The 20,327-nt window shown below is 41.3% G+C and overlaps 2 protein-coding genes across 2 annotated transcripts; one reads left to right on the top strand and one right to left on the bottom strand.

Annotated features, from left to right (window-relative positions):
• Positions 1-2,471: 2,471 nt before the first annotated feature.
• On the top strand, positions 2,472-5,147 carry LOC115197180 (nucleoside diphosphate kinase A). The gene is made up of 5 exons (XM_029758481.1): positions 2,472-2,621; positions 4,028-4,157; positions 4,264-4,365; positions 4,549-4,661; positions 4,890-5,147. The coding sequence occupies exons 2-5, from the start codon at positions 4,032-4,034 to the stop codon at positions 5,005-5,007; spliced, it is 459 nt and encodes a 152-aa protein (XP_029614341.1). The 5' UTR covers positions 2,472-2,621; positions 4,028-4,031; the 3' UTR covers positions 5,008-5,147.
• A 1,278-nt stretch (positions 5,148-6,425) lies between these two features.
• Positions 6,426-19,663, bottom strand: LOC115197174 (MBT domain-containing protein 1). The gene is made up of 17 exons (XM_029758470.1): positions 19,493-19,663; positions 18,253-18,454; positions 17,920-18,053; positions 17,012-17,126; positions 16,708-16,790; positions 15,430-15,547; positions 14,998-15,132; positions 14,757-14,845; positions 14,278-14,512; positions 12,557-12,612; positions 12,349-12,453; positions 12,079-12,226; positions 11,821-11,903; positions 11,187-11,421; positions 10,679-10,750; positions 9,922-10,116; positions 6,426-9,678 (listed from the first exon to the last, which is right to left on the bottom strand). Exons 1-17 carry the CDS (start codon positions 19,511-19,513, stop codon positions 9,554-9,556), a joined length of 2,151 nt encoding a protein of 716 aa, XP_029614330.1. The 5' UTR covers positions 19,514-19,663; the 3' UTR covers positions 6,426-9,553.
• Between the last annotated feature and the right edge of the window lie 664 nt (positions 19,664-20,327).

Here is a 20,327-nt window from a genome sequence, read left to right as displayed (position 1 = left end):
CAGTGGCTCGCGGGGTCTGCATACCCACATCCAAACCCACACATGCAGTCAGAGTTGGCCCTTGCGTTTTGGGGGCCCTAAGTAAAATTTTGTTTGGGCCTGCCCCCCACTTTGCGAGCAAATGATTTTAGCGGAACCCCTCTTGACAGTGGAGAGTAGTTTTCGAGTTCCTTCCTGCAATTCTACACATTTTGCCATGGGGAGTAGAGAAAATGTTGCCATTTTAAAGCAAGTTTGCTGCAATACTACGCATTTTGCCATGGGGCATAGAGAACATCTTTTCATTTTCTAACTACTTTCATTAAATTCTACTAATTTTGCCATTGGACAGAGAGAAAAATATGATATCTGAGTGAGCGTGACTAACAAAATCAATGACCCCCACGCCCAGTCGGTAATTCAACCATGACTACTTCAAGTTTCGATAGCTTGCCCGTTAGACTAACTTACCCCACCAAAAGAGTTTTAAATGACATGGGCTAATTGAGTGACTATCAGTGACTGACATAGAAAGAGAAAAACTGCTGATGCAAAACCATTTTTTTTTAATTGCACATTGTGTATTCTACTATTCAAACTCTCAACAATAATTTGAGACCCCAACTGAGTTCCTATTTTTATTATTTACTGATCTAGATTGTGTCCCAAATGGCACCCTACTCCTTAAATAGCGCCCTGTTTTTGACCAGGGCCCATAGGGTTCTGGTCAAAAGTAGGGCACTATATATGGAAAATGGCACCATTTGGTATGTACCCAGAGTGTATTTTACCGTCTTCCTGATGTTAGAAATTCCAGAGCTAACACTAACTCACCCTTTCATGCATATTCTCAGTCAAGAGAATCCATTGCCTGCAAAAGGGGTAAATAGATGAGTACTGTTAATTATTAAAACTATCTAACCCTTGACCTCTACAGGACTAGCCTATATACATGTACACCACAAACACACCCTCTGATTTGTTCTTTGGTCAGTTGCAGAACATACAGCATAGAGAATAGGAGGTAAGTATGGCGAAGACAAAGAGCAACCTACTTCTCAGTCATCTCCTCCCCTAAGATTTCAATTTCTGAGGAGGAGCTTCTCCGGGCCAAGGACAGGTTGTAATGAGAAGTCTGCTGTGGCTCCCATGTGTTAGATGGGCCGGCTAAGTCCTGATCAGCCTCCTGCATCTCTCTCTCTGCTTCAGTCTCTTGTGACTGAGATGGGCCGGCTGATTCTGGATCAGCCTCCTCCATCTCTCTCTCTGCTTCAGTCTCCTGTGACTGTGACGGGCCGGCTGACTCTGGATCAGCCTCCTGCTTCTCTCTCTCTGCTTCAGTCTCTTCTGACTGAGATGGGCCGACTGACTCTGGATCAGCCTCCTGCATCTCTCTCTCTGCTTCAGTCTCCTCTGACTGAGATGGGCCGGCTGATTCTGGATCAGTCTCCTCCATCTCCCTCTCTGCTTCAGTCTCCTCTGACTGAGATGGGCCGGCTGACTCTGGATCAGCCTCCTGCATCTCTGTCTCTGCTTCACATATCACCTTTCCCAAACTCATTAATTAGCCTACATTATTTATCAAAAGGTTATATAACCTTTGACCTCTGACCCCGGAATGTCATCAGAAAGTCCTCTATGCACAGTGTCACCTTGGCGATCACTACCCAATTACTCACTATTTCTGATTTTGGCAGATGGCAAGACTTATCTTGCCTTTCAAAATGTTTAATATAAAAAAAATACATCTCTATAAAAAAACAATGCCTACCTCAACTTATTTCTTCTCCATATTCTCTCCAGTTGTATCACAAATGAATGCTTTTAAAAAATGATGATACAATTAAATAAAAATTTAAAAAAATACATTGCAATAAAATGCGGGACAATACATTTTCGACCACCAACGAAACCAACCTGATGACTGAACGAATGGTCAAATGTTATCTGATCTGTTTCAAACATGATCACGTATGACGTAATAGATATACATCACAGACGTCATTGTGCGGTAACTGCAACAATCAGCAGGTGGCGGCAAAATCAAGAATGAAAACAGCCCTTGTCGTGAGTTGTCACAATAATTCCCGGGTTCTCAGGAATTATTGCTTAAATGACATCAACAGATACCAGACTAGACACTATTCCAGCCAAATCAATTCTGCCTCATAAAACATGTTTCGGCCACCACAAGTAGACCTCATCCAAAATATGTAAAGGAAAATAGTTTCATAGTGTGTTTGTAAAATGTGAGGCTCTGATATATTTACACCTACACCTGTTTCTTTGATAAAAAAATAAAACAAGTCCACCCATTTCAAAACCCACCCACCCCTTGCAACAGATACCGTTTTGGTTAGTGTGCTGATATCAACCATTGTCTAGACTCGAATATTTGACAGCACATGTGGATATCACGCAACCATTAACTGTCGTGTTGCACTAGAACGCGCAGAAGAACATGGATGATTAAAAGGCACGCAACATGTCAATCAATTTTTGACCTCATCCAAGCCCCACCCATTCACTCAGCAGCCTTTATAAACTAGCTCTCAACATCTTCTCGTCCTCACTGATTGTTCCCCTTCCCAGAACGGTTGTCTCACGGGTCTTCTGTCAGTCTCAACACATCAACGTTAAAGGTATGCTGCTTGAATGGTGGGGCCACAACGCCCTTCATTTTGCATTAACTCACAGCGTTGTGTTTTACGTTTCTCTTTATCGTTGCGGTTCTATTCCTTTCATGTTTTTAGGAAGTTGGTGGATGTCGCTTGTGTTCTGCTTTTCGCATTGACTAGCTAGCTAGCATGCCACGCAACGGCGTGGTTCTTCGGCCGTTTCTACCCAACTAAGTTAGCCAGATAATTGACATGCATTGGGTGACAGTTAAGTCCCATCCTAATAGTAAACCAATGACTTGCAGTAGTTTATAGCTAGTTAATTGAAAATGTAACGCGTTAGATAACACCACCGGGGCTGTGCCTTTCAGTTTCACCCAACGTGACTGATTTGCGGGGTTAAATTTGCTTATTTACATGGCTAATTAGCTTAGCCTTACAGGTTACCATAATCCAATTATCTGTTACTATAAACTCAGTGTTAGGTGAGAAGTACTTTACAATTAAGCCGGACTTTAATCTACTTGGAATGTATTTCGTTAAACGACAGTGGAAAGCCGGGCCCATGTGGCATGGCATCTGTACCAAATATGGCCGCTTTCAACAATGGAATGTGCTCAAGTTCATGGCGCTGCTAACGTCCTTAGCTCACTTTGAAAGTTATATTAATGCCGTCAAACACAGATCTGTATTAAATCTGGACGTAGAACATTAACTTGCTACTTTTCGTTTGCTGCCTAGGCCTATTCAACATTCAGTCCATCGCGATGTAGTAATTAAACTAACTGCACAATTCGTCTGATTCCGCAGGGTGTGGTTGTGATCTTAGATGACTGTTTAATACAGGTTAAGGTTTATGAATTACCATTTTTAAATTAGCCTTCGAAGTGACGTTTGCAACGGACAGTTCATCACTGCACTGTCACACTGCTGCAGCATCTGTTTGCAGTTGACTTTAGTGAACCCTACTTGTAATAGATTTCAACCTAACAAAACTAAAGCATGAGGTCACTTTGCGCGACAGGAACTACGATACAATGCCAGTGAAACAAACTCCTCGTTTGCCCATGTATGTAACATGAGTAACACTTTGGCAACAAAAGCAAATTGTTCATACCAAATACCCCATAGGCATGGAATGGGCATGTGGGAATACTTTCCGGTGGGTGATGAGAATAGATTTGTACTGTCCTTGGCCACATTTACTAGCAACAGTACATCTCTTCACTCCATAGCATTCTAGTTGACATTGAAGCGCTGTACATTGATCGGTTGAGGGGTTGTGCAGTGGCCTGTCTTACTCCAGCTAATTCAGCAATTTCAGTTTGAATCTCCAAGACAAACTAGGCAATTTGTCCTTTGTTAACGTGTTTCACTGATGGCCCACTGCCATTTTCAGTCACTTAATTTCTAATATCCTCATGTTGCAGCACCATGTCCAACACCGAACGTACCTTCATTGCCATCAAGCCCGATGGTGTCCAGAGGGGGCTTGTGGGAGATATCATTAAGCGCTTTGAGCAGAGGGGCTTCAGGCTTGTGGCCATGAAGATGATCCAGGTATGGGAACATTGTCTATTCAGCGGTGCTTCTAGTAGGTTTCAACAGCATATAACTGCTAATCTTGATTTTGAGACATTGAATAATTTTTTGGGGTCGATTGCAGGCATCTGAGGATCTCGTCAAGCAGCACTACATTGACCTGAAGGACATGCCCTTCTATGGCGGCCTTTGCGCCTTTATGCACTCTGGTCCCGTTGTTGCCATGGTAACTATCCTTCCAACACGTGCACTACGCACAGCCCCTTTGAAAGTGCTTGCTCATTGCTAGATGCATAGTGTTTCACTGGTAAAGCCACAAATGTAATACATCTGATATTCTTGATCAGTGGTTGTGACAAAATGAATCATTCTGCTCTCAATGCGTCATTTTATCTTCCTTTGCTTTCAGATCTGGGAAGGCCTGAACGTTGTGAAGAACGGTAGATTGATGCTGGGAGAGACCAACCCTGCTGACTCCAAGCCCGGCAGCATCCGCGGAGACTTCTGCATCACACTTGGCAGGTATGTGTCCACTGATGCCTGTTTATACAGAATCTGATTTGGTAAGTGCTCAACCAAGAGGTGCAACCTGAAAGTGTAGGAATCATTGCACAGGAATCTGATGCAATCAAGCTGTAATGCATTTCCTACAATCAAACTGGCATATATAATATACCCTGCTGACTGTAGTTCCAATAAACCTCAAGCCCATGATGCAGAGTTGCTGATTGTTTCATTTTGCTGTTAAAGGAACATCATCCACGGCAGCGACTCCCTCGACAGTGCCAACAAGGAGATCGCCTTGTGGTTCAAGCCAGAGGAGATGGTCGAGTACAAGAGCTGCCAAAATGGATTCCTGTATGAGTAAATAAAATGGAACTGGAATAGTTTTCATCTCACACCCCATCAAACCAATTCTGAATGCTGTTGATCTGGAACGTGTTTATGTACTTTGTGACTTCAGAGCACTTAAAAATAATGTCAATAAAAATCATGGAGTAGAATACATGAGGCTTCCTAGTTTACTTTGAAACTGTTCAGGGGCTTTGTTAGTAGGGGACTGGGAAAGTTTGTAAGCATTAATTGGTAGTAGCTTCTGTTCAGTGCATGTGGGCCTCTAGTGAAGGGGCTTCAATATATTCAAAACCAATGGCAAGGCATGCTACTGAATTATTTCAATAAATATTTGCAAGATGTTATGTACATGCCATTTAAGGCATTGCCCTCTATAGCTTTTCTGAGTACACCTGTGATTGGGGGCATCTAAAAGTGGGCGGTGGCAGCAGTGGGTTGGCTTGTGTCAACCCAATTCCACCATAGTGTAGGAAGTTTGGAAAGCGTCAGTCAATATGGGAGTTTTTGGTAGCAATAAACATGGGCCTATTTGGTCAACAGTGCAGTAAATATTTGCCTTGAAATGGGAAGTTAACTGCAACATTCTGAATGTTACTTGACAATACACCAGTTCTCAAAGCTGGCTGTTGCCCTATATGCTACATTGGCTGAACTTGGTAACATTCTCTACAGCAGGGGTATTCAACGCTTACCCTGACGTTTGGAGCTTGCTGGTTGTGTTCAACCTTAATTGCACCCACCTGGAGTCCCAGGTGTAAACCTGACTAGAGGCACAAATTGGGTTTGAGGGCACTCCAACATTTAAATCCAGTTTACTTGCATGATTCATTGTGAACAGCTACTTTACTTCTTGACAGTCATTTTGGGAGGCCCTTCTGACTACTTCCCCCAGTGTTGGATGAACTCGTATTAAGTGTTCTGTCCAGTATGGAGTAAGTTGGCATTGGCTCAGGAAACTTTAGCGCAATGAAGTCAATAGGTCTGCTAGCAGACACCATAGACTTCCAGTCATAGCATGCTAGCAGATACCCATAGACATCCCAATTTAATTTGTCACATGCGCCGAATACAACAGGTAGTGAAATGCTTACAAGCCCATAACCAACAGTGCAGTTAAGAAAATACCTAAAAATAAGTGGGCAATGCAAATAGTCTGAGTAGCCATTTGATGTTCAGGAGTCTTATGGCTTGAGGGTAGAAGCTGATTAGAAGCCTCTTGGACCTAGACTTGATTAAAGCATCCAGTCATGGCATGCTAGCAGATCCCATGGATTTCCAGTCAGTGCTGGCTCATGAAACTACCTGTAACTTCCTTCCTACTGGACACAAAAATGGTATCCAGGAGTTCACCTGACTCTGGGAAGTAGATAAAGGACATCAATCCCAAAGTATCCATTTAATGGTGTGGTTAACGAAACAATGGACACTAGCTTCTCAATACTGTACTTTTATGCAGTGTAAAAGTGAATAATTTATTTTACATTAATGCTTTTTCCACAAACATGCTGCAAGATTCATTAAAAATATTAAATGAAAGTAAACATCTAAATCTTCAAATACATCTTAACTTTTGTAGTTGATATACTATAGCTTAGTAAACTTCATGTTCACAGCACATTTACCATGGAAACCAAGGAACAAAAACTATATACTTGGATGCAGATTTTTTGTTGTGTTTTGACAGTTAATTCCATTACAAATCTTTCATTATAGTTGTATCCAAAATACAAGAAGAGAACTATTTCTCCACTATGGTAACAGTTTCTGAAAATCATTTCATTCTTAAAAGGTTATGACTTTATCAAATATATATATATATATATATATAGCACCAGAATACAAAGACAATATGATGAAGGGGTTTAACAATAGAAACAAGCACACATACACACAGACCTGTGTTAGTGCAAAGACCAACAGTTACACATAAACCAAGACCAACTAGTTAAGCACAAGAGGACAGGATGTTCACACTGCTGCATGCACATATTTTGGTTTTAACAAACACACCATATAGTCTTGTTCTTTTACATTGATTATAATATTGATGAAATGCATTTGAAATCAATAAACGTCACGATCAGAATAGTGTAGCCCTATATTGAGTCCATTTGTGCGTTTATTTTTTTCTTCATTCAAATACCATGGATTCTCCTGTCTAACATTTGTGTTACAAGGACGACGGAGACAATGTTTGTCGCCTTAAAACAGTCATGCCATATATTAACATAATGTCATGTATATTTCCACCATTCGGTCTTTGACGCAGTCTGAAGTTTGAGTGAAAGTACAGCTAAAAGCTTATGATCTCACTGTCTCCCAAACCTAATGTAGGGTGAAATTGAGGGGCATTTGCAACAGATATGCCTCTTTACCATATATTTAGCTACTGTGTGCCTGTCAAACCTTGTTCATTATTATAACATTTAGGGTCAAATGTAACGTTAGGAGAGTACTGTGATAAGACGTTATTGCTTGGCAGTGACCTTTGGCAATCTTTGGCATCACCATGGTCACCTGAGCTGGTTTACACCAGCCAGCGCGTAAAATGTACATTTTCATTGAGACTGTAATACTAGTTTGAGTTTCACTCAGGACCAGACATTGAAACATACAGTAAGACAAAATCGACAGAGCTAACATTTAACTGAACATTTTTGCAAAAAAGAAAAGTTCAAAACAAACACCGACACATTATCAAACAGTGACATACAGAAGGGTAATCCTACCTCTAGAGACAGAATATGACAAATCCACTTAAAATGGGACCGTGTATCACAATCAGATAGGTCTCTACATTAGTGAGATGGTTTACCAAGCGACACATTTACCTTAAGACCGATCTTGGACTGACACATTTTGTTAATACTGTTGACCACATCAATCTCTGGAGTCTAATTTCAGCATGCCAACAGCCAATGACAACACCTTTCTCAATAACCTTAACAAGGAAGAAGAAGCCTATAATACAATACGCTAAGATTTCCTGAGAGTAAATTGTCAACCTTACTGGTATATAAAGTGAGACAACGGAGTGCAGTCGTTAGTTTATATAGTATGTAAATTATAATCCCTCTTTAATTTCTCATATGGCACAAAATAAATCACCATATCATGTTTGTAAATTGGCTCTGTTATATACTGCATGCTTTGTTCATAAATACACATTTAACGTAATATTTTATTTTATAAATCAATATTGACATTCATTTAATATCTCCCAATGAAAGGATGGCCTATGAAGAAAATGTATGATCATGAGTCAGTGAGTGTGACAATTTAGCCCAGGCCTACCAATCACTTACTAGGAAATATGCACACATAGCTGTCAAAGTGAATTAAATTGTAATGAAAAATCACCTTTACGTGTGGTTTGACCAGAATCTGAAAACCTTGCAACAGGAGATTACATTAAAGTTTCTAAAAGAGGTAGAGCAAAAGGCATTATTATTAAGTTTATCTTTTACAAAGACAGTAAATTCTCTATTTAGATAAACGGTTCTCATGTTGTTGATGGTAGTGATGAAACACAGCCCGACTATTACAGTGACTTGAATATTTCCTCTGCTCATATTTATAGTGTCGCTCTGAGTTATGACATAATTCATGTAGAATAATGCTATACATTAGATATAAAACATTTCACATAGATCTCTATTACTTGAAACAAGAGTCAAGGTTTGCATATCATTGTGTAGTAAACCGTGATAGAACTAAATATTATCACAGTGGATCACCTGTTTTTCATAGAGTAGAATTGTTTAGATTTGATTATTTTTTTTGCCTGCAATCAGATGGCCAAAAGGAGTAATATTTGTAAACATATTTTAAATAAGGCATGGTAAATATAGTGATAGAAAAGGGTCAACTAGAGATTTGGGGCTCTCCCACATTCTCCTTGGTAATGTCCCAGAGATAGCTGTAAATCATTATTGGCTATCACACAAATGGAACGCAAGATCCAGAGAATGTGGTAAGCTGCTCAAATCTTAGTTGAATGTGCAGAACTGGTATGAATCTGATTGGTGGTGTTTCTACTTTATATCTGAGTGATTGTTTTATACCAGTAAGGTTTAGTCCATTCAATACCTACATACATACACCCTGTTTTTTTGGAAAATTGGATTATGTATACTCACAAACATCACATAGTTTATCCATCAAAAGATTACCCTACCTCAAAGTAACGAATACGAGAGATGCACAAAAAGATATCGGATTAGAAAAAAATCTTATAAAAACGTATTTTTTTGTTGAAGTACAAAAAACTGAACTGAAACGTAAAGTTATTGTCGTTCACGCACCTCTCTTTTTCCCTTTATTCTCTACACTCCTCTCCCCGTTTGCGCTGTCTGTTTGGAACTAGTCTTTGAGTCGCTCTGTCCCAAGTCTCTATGGGCACAGCTTGGAGCCCCCAGGTGACCTTCCATGTTAATGTTGTGGGGATGCCACCCAGGGCCCATGGTCTCTGGTGCTGTGGAGGGAGAGGGAGGGGACTGGCTCCTTCTTGCCCCCAGGCTGGCCCTCCGTTGGTGGGTGCAGCAGTGCCCCATGGAGGCTCAGGTCTCCTGCTTGATGTAGTAGCTTCCGCCGGAGCCGTTGCTCTCCAGGTCGGAGGCTGTGCCCTGCGGGAAGGTGAACTCGTCTGCCTCCTGAACCTCCTCCTTCAGCTGCAGCGTCACCCCTTGGGAAAGGAAAGAGGGCCAGTATAGAAGTATGAAAATAAATAGGAAGGAGAGGATGAATTATAAAACTCAGGAGATAATGGAGCAAATAAGTTGCCTTGTTCAAGATTGTTGATGTTGAGATGGGGTAGAGTACTTGACCTACTACACCATTCTCTTTCAGTAGAGAACATCCCTACCCAACTACCAGGCTTAACATGGGTTTCTAATTTGAGTTCAGTTAGCAGGTTGGTTTAGGTTACCTGGCTTTCCATTGGGGCTGAGTTCCTGGGCTGCCGAGGGAGGCTGTGCAGTCCCAGGGGCAGATGCTGGCGTGGGAGGAGATGAGTAGTCTGGCGGGGTCATGTTCTCGTCTCCAGAAAGGTTCCTCTGGGGCACTCCACTCAATACCACCCCCGAAAAACTCACTGGTCTCTTACCAATGGGGATCTTCCTCTCTAAAAACCAAGACAAAAGGTAAAATGGTTGATCAGCTCTTCTGTTACCTTCTCATGTTTTTTATGCCTTTGCTCTTTTGACGTGTGACTACTTAAGTGTTATTAATCATCAATAAGGTCAAATTCAAATCTATCTAGGTAAAAATGTCTTAGAAATCTAAGTTATTCAGGAAAAGCTTGACGTAATGTCCGGCATGACTAACAAAGACTGAATGAGCATATAGAAACCAAGCATACTATAAAAATATCTACATAATCAAATAATTGGTATTTTATTGCAGGCATTGGAGAATTTTCTTTAGCCTGAGGTCTAATCCTCTAATAACAGCTTCACACTGGTACGGAAATGTATCCGGTGTAGGAGAGTTTTGACTTGGTTTCAATGCTCTGTTTTGGTGTGAATAGAGATGCAGAGCAAGAATCGTGAAGAGCCGTGGCGAGTGCAGCTTTGCCCTTAAATAGAGAAAGAAAGAGGGAAAGGGGAGTGTGCATTGGAGGAGGTGGAGGCACAGGGGCAGTAACGAGAGGGGGAGGGTGCAGGGGGAGGGGGCGGATGACCTACTTTTCTTTTGGCCTTTGTACTGCTGGGATTTCTTCTTCTGCTTTGTCACACTCGGAGGGAACTCTCTAGAGGCTGGAAAAAAAGCACAAACCAGAGAACAACTCATTCATTCATACAGCACAGCTCGTCTCAACTCATTCAAAAAAAGCCAATGCTTTAGCTCATTTTTCCTACATTACTAGGATTCGTTTCAGATTAAAGGTTTGGTGTTAAAGTCGCAGTGTTTTGGTTATCTGAAGGTTTCTGTGTTTTGACTGTTTCTCTTGGTTGTTTTTGTTTTGCATTTATTGGCAGTTTCAAAGCAGTTCTACCTGTATTGGTAGTTTTGGTTATTTTGGGAGATTACAGTCAAGGCCATTTGGATGACGCTAATGAAAAATCTGACTTTATTTTCCCAAAAATTATTTGGGGCTAGACTAGAATGAGTTCAGACATTGCACTACGAAAATATATCTTTGTCCATCTTCATCTTTGTGAATAAATGCTGAAAAATCCCAATAAAACTCACCGAGCACAGCTGGTGGCTGTAGCTGGTAGCCAGTCAGCTGACACCAGCCCACAGGGTAGAGGTCAGGTGATTCACAGTCCACCCACTGATCATACTCGTCCTCCCAGCCGTCAAAATGGATGCGCAGCAGTCTATGTACAATACGTGTCACTGTGGCAACACACACCAGCCGGGGCTCCATCAGGTCCACAGCCTCCAGCTTCATGCTAGGGCGGAACCCATGGTTTGGAACTTCCTTCAGAGTCAAGAAAGAGAAGGGGACATTCAGCAGGTGGACTCAGGGAATTTGTCATAACACTACAAATACAAAGCATACGACGTTGTACATTGGTGGGCTACTAGTCTTAACTTCACTGCACTCAGATGCGCTTGGTCATCCTTATTCGGACTAATATCCTGTAACGACTACACTACTGAGAGAAATCAAGCAATTTGAAAAAGCCAAAGTGCAAAAACAATCAAATTTCAAATAGATGAAATCCAACAGGTGAAAAATCTAAAGGGTTACTCAGACAAACAAGTAGTTGGTTTTGACAACAAATTCAGTCCAACTAACAGACTGAGAACAAAAGTATAGAGCCAAAACGAGCTAACAGGCAAAATAGCTAGCAGACCAAAAGCTGAACAAGGTTACCTTGTTAAAGAGCTTCACCGGAGCTGCCACTGAACCCGTTTCCCTTAGGTAGTCAAACCATCTGAATGGGAGTTTTGTGTACCCTGCAGAAAAGACTTACTTATTGAGGCTACAAGTAACAGCAACTGGCTGGCCAAATTAAATAGCCACTGTGAGGTGAGAATCAGTGATGTGCACTCTCTTGATACTACAAATAAACTCAAATAGACAATTGTGATGATGCTTTTACCACACAATGTAATGCAATTCAGTATGTACCACGTGGAGGGGTGAGTTCAATTGTGTTGATTTCACAGAATCCAGCAGGAAAGATAGAGGGAGAGGTGGAGTGATAGCAGAACCAGTCAGAACCATCAGCCGCCTCGGAACCATCAATTCCGATCATGAGGTATCCATCCGCCAAGACCTGGAGGAAGAGAAGGCAGGGAGTGTGAATGTGCACAAATCTGTTACATGTGCAAGTTCATTTGTCTTTATTTCCCTCATTTCTCTGTCAGTCATATTTCTCATCACCATTATAAGGCTTACCTTTCTGACAGTAGCAACACAAATAGCTGATAGATTCAGAGGGTCAATAGCCTCCAGCTTCATGCCATCTTTAAACCACTCCCCGCTCTGGTCAACATCCTTCACCTGAGAGAGATTGTGCCACGTATCAAATAAAATGTCAAGAGACCAGAAAAATCTTTGAATCAACTGAGTCAAGTGGCAGATTGAACCATTTATTTGAACTCACCTTCGCAAAAAGCTGTCCTGGGGCATCTACTTGGCCATCAAGTTTCTTTGAAACATCTGAAACAATAATATCATTAACATTTGAAACACCAAAATAAAGGAAGAGCATTCGAATCAAATATAAATCATACGGAAACAACTAGAATCTTAAAGTGCCTGTAAGTGTTTCATCCATGTTGAACTTTTCAGGATCCTTAAAACCTCTCTGGGCTATGTGGGACGATTTCGTCCCACCTACGTAACAGCTATTATAATTCCAGTGGCGCGATTTTTGAATCGTTAGAAATACTATTACTTCAATTTCTCAAACATATGACTATTTCACAGCTATTTAAAGACAAGAATCTCGTTAATCTAACCCCACTGTCCGATTTCAAAAAGGCTTTACAACGAAAGCAAAACATTAGATTATGTCAGCAGAGTGCCCAGCCAGAAAAAATCTGACACCCATTTTTCAAGCTAGCATATGTCACATAAACCCAAACCACAGCTAAATGCAGCACTAACCTTTGATGATCTTCATCAGATGACACACCTAGGACATTGTGTTATACAATACATGCATGTCTGTTCAATCAAGTTCATATTTATATCAAAAACCAGCTTTTTACATTAGCATGTGACGTTCAGAAAAAAACCACCGCAAACTTCCGGTGAATTTACTAACAGTTTGCTAAATTACTCACGATAAACGTTCACAAAAAGCATAACAATTATTTTAAGAATTATAGATACATTACTCCTCTATGCACTCGATATGTCCGATTTTAAAATAGCTTTTCGGATGAAGCACATTTTGCAATAATCTAAGTACATAGCCCGGCATTACAGGGCTAGCTTTTTAGATACCCACCCAGTTCAGCCTCCACCAAAATCACATTTCCTATAAGAAAAATGTTCTTACCTTGCTTGTTCTTCATCAGAATACACTGCCAGGACTTCTACTTCAATAACAAATGTTGGTTTGGTCCCAAATAATCCATCGTTATGTTCCAAAAGCGACGTTTTGTTCGTGAGTTCTAGACACTATCAGAATGCTTTTTCACGGTCCCACGCATGGCGCGTTGGCTTGTCAAAAATGTCTAAATATTCCATTACCGTACTTCGAAGCATGTCAACCGCTGTTTAAAACCAATTTTTATGCCATTTATGTCGTAGAGAAGTGATAATATTCCGACCGGGAGTATGCATTGAGCCTAAACAGCCGAATAAAATTTCTCCTCAGAAGCGACTCATGCACGCGCATCATTCAAAGGTCCTCTCAGCATCCACTTACAAAAGGTGATAATATGTTTCAACCTGAGGCTCCCTCGTAAACCTTCAGGGTTTTCGCGGGCTCTGAGAGCCTATTGGAGCCCTGGGAATTGTCACGTTACAGCTAAGATCCTTACTTTTCAATAAAAAGAGGTAAGACGCACGACTCCTTGTCAGACAGGGTACTTCCTGCTTGAAACCTTGTCAGGTTTTTGCCTGCCATAGGAGTTCTGTTATACTCACAGACACCATTCAAACAGTTTTAGAAAATTCAGAGTGTTTTCTATCCAAACCTGAACAATAATATGCATATTCTAGCTTCTGAGTTGGTGTAGGAGGCAGTTAAAAATGGGAACATATTTTTCCAAAATTCTCAATACTGCCCCCTATACCAAACAGGTTAAACCCTAAGCAAATCTTTACCCTTATGTGCCTAGTCCCGCGTGCCCTCCCCACTATGTCACTGACCAGATCTCTTGAAGCGGTGTCCAATGCCGCGGGACCAGCCGATGCTGTGTATCAGTGGGCTGTACATGTGGCACCAGAAGTCGTCCGAGCCGTCCTCGCACTCCTCGTAGACGAGCCGAAGCCGACCTCCGATCACCTGCTCTACCAGGGCCACCCGCGTCCGGCACAGATGAGTCTTATCCACCACCTCCACACGCATCAGCTTCTTAAAGGGGAACTGCATGCTCTGCTGCACCTGGGGAAGGGTGAGGAGGTGAAGATTCTACAAGGTTACTTGACAATCCTGTTAGGCCTTATAGAATATGTCACTCTACAATAATACATGCAATGCATGTTTGTACTGGTAGTGCCATAAGGTTATTAGTGTTGCATTTGTGGAAATAATACAAGCATATTCATCTTCTAACATTGATATTTGATGCATGTTTGGACTATGAGTGAGGTGTTGGAGTGTCTTGTGATGTAGAGTTGTAGCTCACCTTGGTGGAGAAATCAATAGGTAGAGTCTTTGCTCCTGTTAGGCATTTCACAAGAAACGCTTTCCAGTTGGTGCACTTGTGCTGAATGGCTAAGGTGAAACAGTCAGACAACGTTTGGCAAAGATTAGAAATGATTCTCTCAAACCGGTCAAAAATGATAAATGACTGAACACTTGTAGCACAGCCTTTATCCTTATCTTGGCAAAACAAAGTAAAGTACTATTCCCTCTGTTAGTCTTACACTTGGGAGGAACCAGAGGCTTTCCTCCTGCTGCACACCACCCCACCGGGTGGATGTCAGGGACACAGATGTTACACCAGAAATCCCTGCCAGAGTCACCATCAAACCCCTCGTACCGTAGCAGTGCCTTAAAGCCTGCGGAGAGAAACACAATAATGTTTTAAAATTAGGAAAACCACTGAACCTTATTTGTGATTTTCAGATTTTTTTTTCTTCCTGAAATACCATTTAAAATCAAATCATAGGAGTATTGTGGATGAGAGATGCATCTATGTTTCCAAGCATTGTGTGTAGGCTACATCTAAGTGTAACATGTCTATGTGTAAACAGAGTTTGATGAAAACAATGAATACAGAGAAAGTACACCGTCATCTAGGAAGCCAGCCAGGTGCATTTTAGAGTGAAGAGGATTCTCTGGGGCTGCTTTGTTACCTGCTAATTTGATAACTCCTGCTATCCAGTACACTTTCATTGGCAGGCCGCTGTCTGTATTGGGCACCTCTACCCTCACCCCTTCTGCAAGGTCACCCCAAGAAGTTCCCATGGGAACCTAAGGCAGAGAAGACAACACATGCTGAACACAGAGAATGACATCATCACAATACAAATGTCCACTCAAAAAGGACAGCTGTTAATTAAAACAACCAAACTCATCATGGCAAGCTAATATTCTTCATTGTCACCTATCCTCACAATTAGTGCAGCTTCAATAATGTAAAAAACAACAAAAACGATGTTTTCATCACACTGTTTGATGGGTCAATGGAGATGAGGTACACTACCATTCAAAAGTTTGGGGTCACTTAGAAATGTCCTTGATTTTTAAAGAAAAGCAATTTTTTTGTCCATTAAAATAACATCAAATTGATCAGAAATACATTGTTAATGTTGTAAATGACTATTGTAGCTGGAAACGGCAGATTTTTTTAATGGAATATCTACATAGGCGTACAGAGGCCCATTATTAGCAACCATCACTCCTGTGTTCCAATGCCACGTTGTTTTAGCTAATCCAAGTTTATCATTTTAAAAAGGCTAATTGATCATTAGGCAGAGTCAATTAGTCTTTTAAAATGATAAACTTGGATTAGCTAACACAACGTGGCATTGGAACACAGGAGTGATGGTTGCTAATAATGGGCTTCTGTACACCTATGTATATATTCCATTAAAATGTTGTTGTTTTTTTAAATCTGCCATTTCCAGCTACAATAGTCATTCACAACATAAACAATGTCTACACTGTATTTCTGATGAATTTGATGTTATTTTAATGGACAAAAAAAATTTGCTTTTCTTTCAAAAACAAGGACATTTCTAAGAGACCCCAAACTTTGGAACGGCAGTGTATATTCTAACATACTTGCTCTGTTGAGTTTCGTTGTACTGGAGCATAAAAAGTCTTACAGGGTTACAAATCAACACATTCTAATATCTAGAAGAATCTACTTCTTTATAACAAAACAAGAAAGGCGCAAGCTGAAATTCAATTACTTCGTATTTATTGTAATATTAGTCCCTTAATAAGCACTCATCATGAGAGGCAACCATAGATGCTTGCATCATTCATCCACTGAGCGTGATCTCTACTTTAAAAGTATAATGTCAGTTAAGATATACCATATTGGCTGTGTCTACATGTTCTGACTTCCATTCACTGTCCCTTTTCATCAGCAACCCTTTGGAGTGTTTGAGCTGAGCGTTGCTTACATGTTTGAAACAGCCGACAGGTGCCCCGTTAATGTCGCCGGTGCCTATGTAGCGTCCCCAATCAAAGCCTTTCACAGGAATCACTGCAACCACCACAAGTATCGTCATGAGAGGTAGATAACAAAAGTCGACTACCTTATCATCACCTTCTTTATTTACAGTGAGAAAGACATCATCTCAATCTAGTCCTAGTAGAATCATCCTTGAAGACTGTTGCACCTATACTGTAGTCATTGTAATTGTTGTCATATGTAATTGGTAATAAATGCATTTCACATGTCATGAACTTTTACATGGAACTTACCTGTTTTTGACTTGACTTGATTCTGTTGGTTGGCTTGGTACTGGGCATAGGCAGCCAACTTCGCCATGAGAGGCTGCTTCTGTAATACTTTAGCCTTTTTCGTTGGTGGTTTACCCTTTGAAAATAATAATAAAGGAACGAATATTGAGAGAGATAGAAGAAGAAGCATACAAGCCAGGCAGGTTTCCTTTGTCCCAGGTTTATTCGACAAAAGAAATCATTGCAACGTGTGTAAAGGAAACGGCAGATTATAGAATACATTTTCTAAAGATCAACAACATTTGTATCAGTTCGACTGGGATGGATTTTTTTTTTGTCTAACTTTCTTTATTGCGACAAATTATGATGGAAACTGTTTTTTGAAAAGAGGATTGCCAAATAATTTTGAATGTTCGTGGGGCACATGATGTCGTCACCTGGCCCTAACAAAAACGATCCACTCAACATTTAATTCTAAATACCTATTGCTGACAAATTCTATTTTTTCACCGTTGCAATACGTTGGAACATGATAATTATTAGAATATGACAAATATGAGTAAATTATTGCAGTATATCCATGCTGGCTTTCGCGGGCTACCTGAGACATGAAACACATAGCTGGGAGGGTATACAGGCTGTCAGCAATTTATTAATGCTCAATGGAAACTGTAGCAGGCAACTGTTGCATCTATTTTCTATACGGACTTTCTAAATGTCAACAACAACAACAACAAAAAATCACTGGACCAGTTAATGGAAACATAGCTACTTATAGATACACAGAGGATGATACACAGAGGAAGGAATTCAAATGAAATAAATACAACCTGTTTTCACACCTTTTCAATGTCAATTCAACTTAAAATGGTGGTTATAGAGGAACATACAAGGACAATAGAAGTAGACTTAGTGCAGTTTGCTGTTACCTGCAGTCTGGCCAGTATGCTGGCTTTTTTAGAGTTGGATGAGTAACTCCTTGAACAGGATACACTGCAGAAGCGCTTGGTTTTGGAGTAGAAAGCGTCTCTCACTCCAACCATCCCACACATCTCACAGGTGGCTGAGGAGAGTGAAACACACACACACACATACATACATACATACACACATACACACATACACGGAGGGATACCAAGGTGTGAGTACTGTTCAGTCGAAGAGATGGCCATATAATAGAATGCTAAAATCTCAATTCAACCCTGTAATAACACCATCAGCGGCTATGCTCAATAGGCAGAGGCAGCCACAGTACTACTAACCCATTCCTGCCTTCCCATCGGGGTAGGTGTAGACCTGGCCGTTGGTCTTGATGATGGGCAGGCTGGCAGGGAGGGAGGGCACCTCTTCATCACTGTCCTCAGAGCTCGAGCTACTGCTGGAATCCTCACTGCAGCTGTCATAGCCATCGAACATCCCAAACGAGTCCCGCCTCTTCCTTTCTGAACGAACAGTCCGTTCAGCCTGTAGGAGAGAGAGGATTGTGTCAGCTAGAGCTAGCACAGCGCAGTCAATGCAGTCTCACTTACCCGCATGCCACGACAGGTGGTTGCTTTGCATGATAACCTACTGCTGATCATTTTTTCTGATAAAGGCAAAGCAATCACTGCATCCATAAACCTTGTTAGATAAGCCTACATAGAGGCCCAAGAGAATATGTAACCTATGTGCAATGTTTCCATGCAACACGGACAGAATGAATAGTGAAGGAGACTTTGAAAGTACAACATGTCAATTCAATAGCAACATACCAATTAATTAATCTATGAATAGCACTGCATTGAACCAACATGGAAATTGCTCAGAGCTCAACATGTTAACCAATTATAACCCTAACACCCACCACAACATATCTGGTGGTAGCTCACTTACCATTTTCACACTAAAACAAGTCTGTTCTCAGTGATCAAAACAGCGACAACATACAGCAAGCAAGCTACATGACAAACACTTTGCACTGCAGTAACAGATAGCTAATGTCATCGATGGTGCACCGCCCCCTTTCTATTCAGAACCTCTGTTGCCAAAGCACAACATTGAAATGACAGCTGCACGCACTGGCCCATGACCTGATATCCCCAGGAATTAAAGTCTGCAAGAGACCCCAATACAGCGGCAAAAATCACTGCAGTGCGGTCTATTTAATATGACGGGCCTGCCTTCTTGCAATTATTTGCTAGCCAGCTAACGTAACGTTAATGGTAGCTGCTGGATCTTGCCCGTTATTCAAGCGGAGAAGCTGCCCTAGAATGTTGGAGGGTCGTTGAAGAAGCAGCACAACAGCATGCCAACAACAACGGCTAGCTTGATAAAACAATTGAAAAGCAGGCAATGCTGGAATAAAGCTGTCTGTTTTATTTTCTGCAGCTACAGTAACTATCTGGGACTACTAATGCCTAGCCTTGCTAGCTAAACTAGCTGCTGCAGTCTGACAACCACAACAAAGAAAGGGGAAATAAGATTACACCAGAGATTTACACAGAACACAATAATAGCGCTCACCGAATCTCTTGCGTTTTCCATCAGCCCTTCATGCGGAGCGTTTTCTGGTTTATCTTGATACAGTGGCGAGACAGTGAAGAGAGTAAAGTTAATGGTAACCTAATATGCAAAAACAACTCCACTAGCTAGCTAGCATAGCATATCAACAACATGATCATATTTCAAATGCGCACGCGCGGAGTACAGACGATTTTTGCCAATTGGGCAAGAAATTCTTCTTCATCTATTTAGCATGCAGGTTTAGCTAAGTGAAATTACTTTACCGCCATCTACTGTACTGTATGCACATACGTACAGTAAAATGCATCAAAGTAAATACACTACATGGCTGAAAGTATGTCACACCTGCTCGTCGAACATCTCATTCCAAAATTATGGGCATTAATATGGAGTTGGTCCCCCATTTGCTGCTATAACAGCCACCACTCTTCTGGGAAGGCTTTCCACTAGATGTTGGAACACAGCTGCAGGGACTTGCTTCCACTTAGCCACAAGCGCATTAGTGAGGTTGGGCACTGATTTTGGGCGATTAGGCCTGGCTCGCGGCCTGCGTTCCAATTCATCCCAAAAGTTTTCTATGGGGTTGAGGTCAGGGCTCTGTGCTGGCCAGTCAAGTTCTTCCAAACCGATCCCGACAAACCATTTCTGTATGGACCTCACTTTGTGCATGGGGGCATTGCCATGCTGAAACAGGAAAGGGCCTTCCCCAAACTGTTGCCACAAAATTGGAAGCACAGAATCATCTAGAATGTCATAGTATGCTGTAGCGTTAAGATTTCCCTTCAGTGGAACTAAGGGGCCTAGCCCGAACATTGAAAAACAGCCCCAGACCATT

Source organism: Salmo trutta, chromosome 1 (genome assembly GCF_901001165.1).
Source record: "Salmo trutta chromosome 1, fSalTru1.1, whole genome shotgun sequence".
Taxonomy (NCBI): domain Eukaryota; kingdom Metazoa; phylum Chordata; class Actinopteri; order Salmoniformes; family Salmonidae; genus Salmo; species Salmo trutta.
Note: the sequence above shows the minus strand (reverse complement) of the source record. Positions and strands in the feature narration are given on the sequence as shown.

What these genes read in the sequence shown, in the direction of transcription:
- LOC115197180 (XM_029758481.1), top strand. Translation starts at nt 4,032, where the DNA reads ATGTCCAACACCGAACGTACCTTCATTGCCATCAAGCCCGATGGTGTC. An exon ending in TGGCCATGAAGATGATCCAG is followed by an intron (nt 4,158 to 4,263) that starts GTATGGGAACAT and finishes GGTCGATTGCAG; the next exon opens with GCATCTGAGGATCTCGTCAA. An exon ending in CTGGTCCCGTTGTTGCCATG is followed by an intron (nt 4,366 to 4,548) that starts GTAACTATCCTT and finishes CTTTGCTTTCAG; the next exon opens with ATCTGGGAAGGCCTGAACGT.
- LOC115197174 (XM_029758470.1), bottom strand. Translation starts at nt 19,513, where the DNA reads ATGGAAAACGCAAGAGATTCG. An exon ending in CGATGGGAAGGCAGGAATGG is followed by an intron (nt 18,054 to 18,252) that starts GTTAGTAGTACT and finishes CACTCTCCTCAG; the next exon opens with CCACCTGTGAGATGTGTGGG. An exon ending in CGGTGAAGCTCTTTAACAAG is followed by an intron (nt 11,422 to 11,820) that starts GTAACCTTGTTC and finishes TTGACTCTGAAG; the next exon opens with GAAGTTCCAAACCATGGGTT.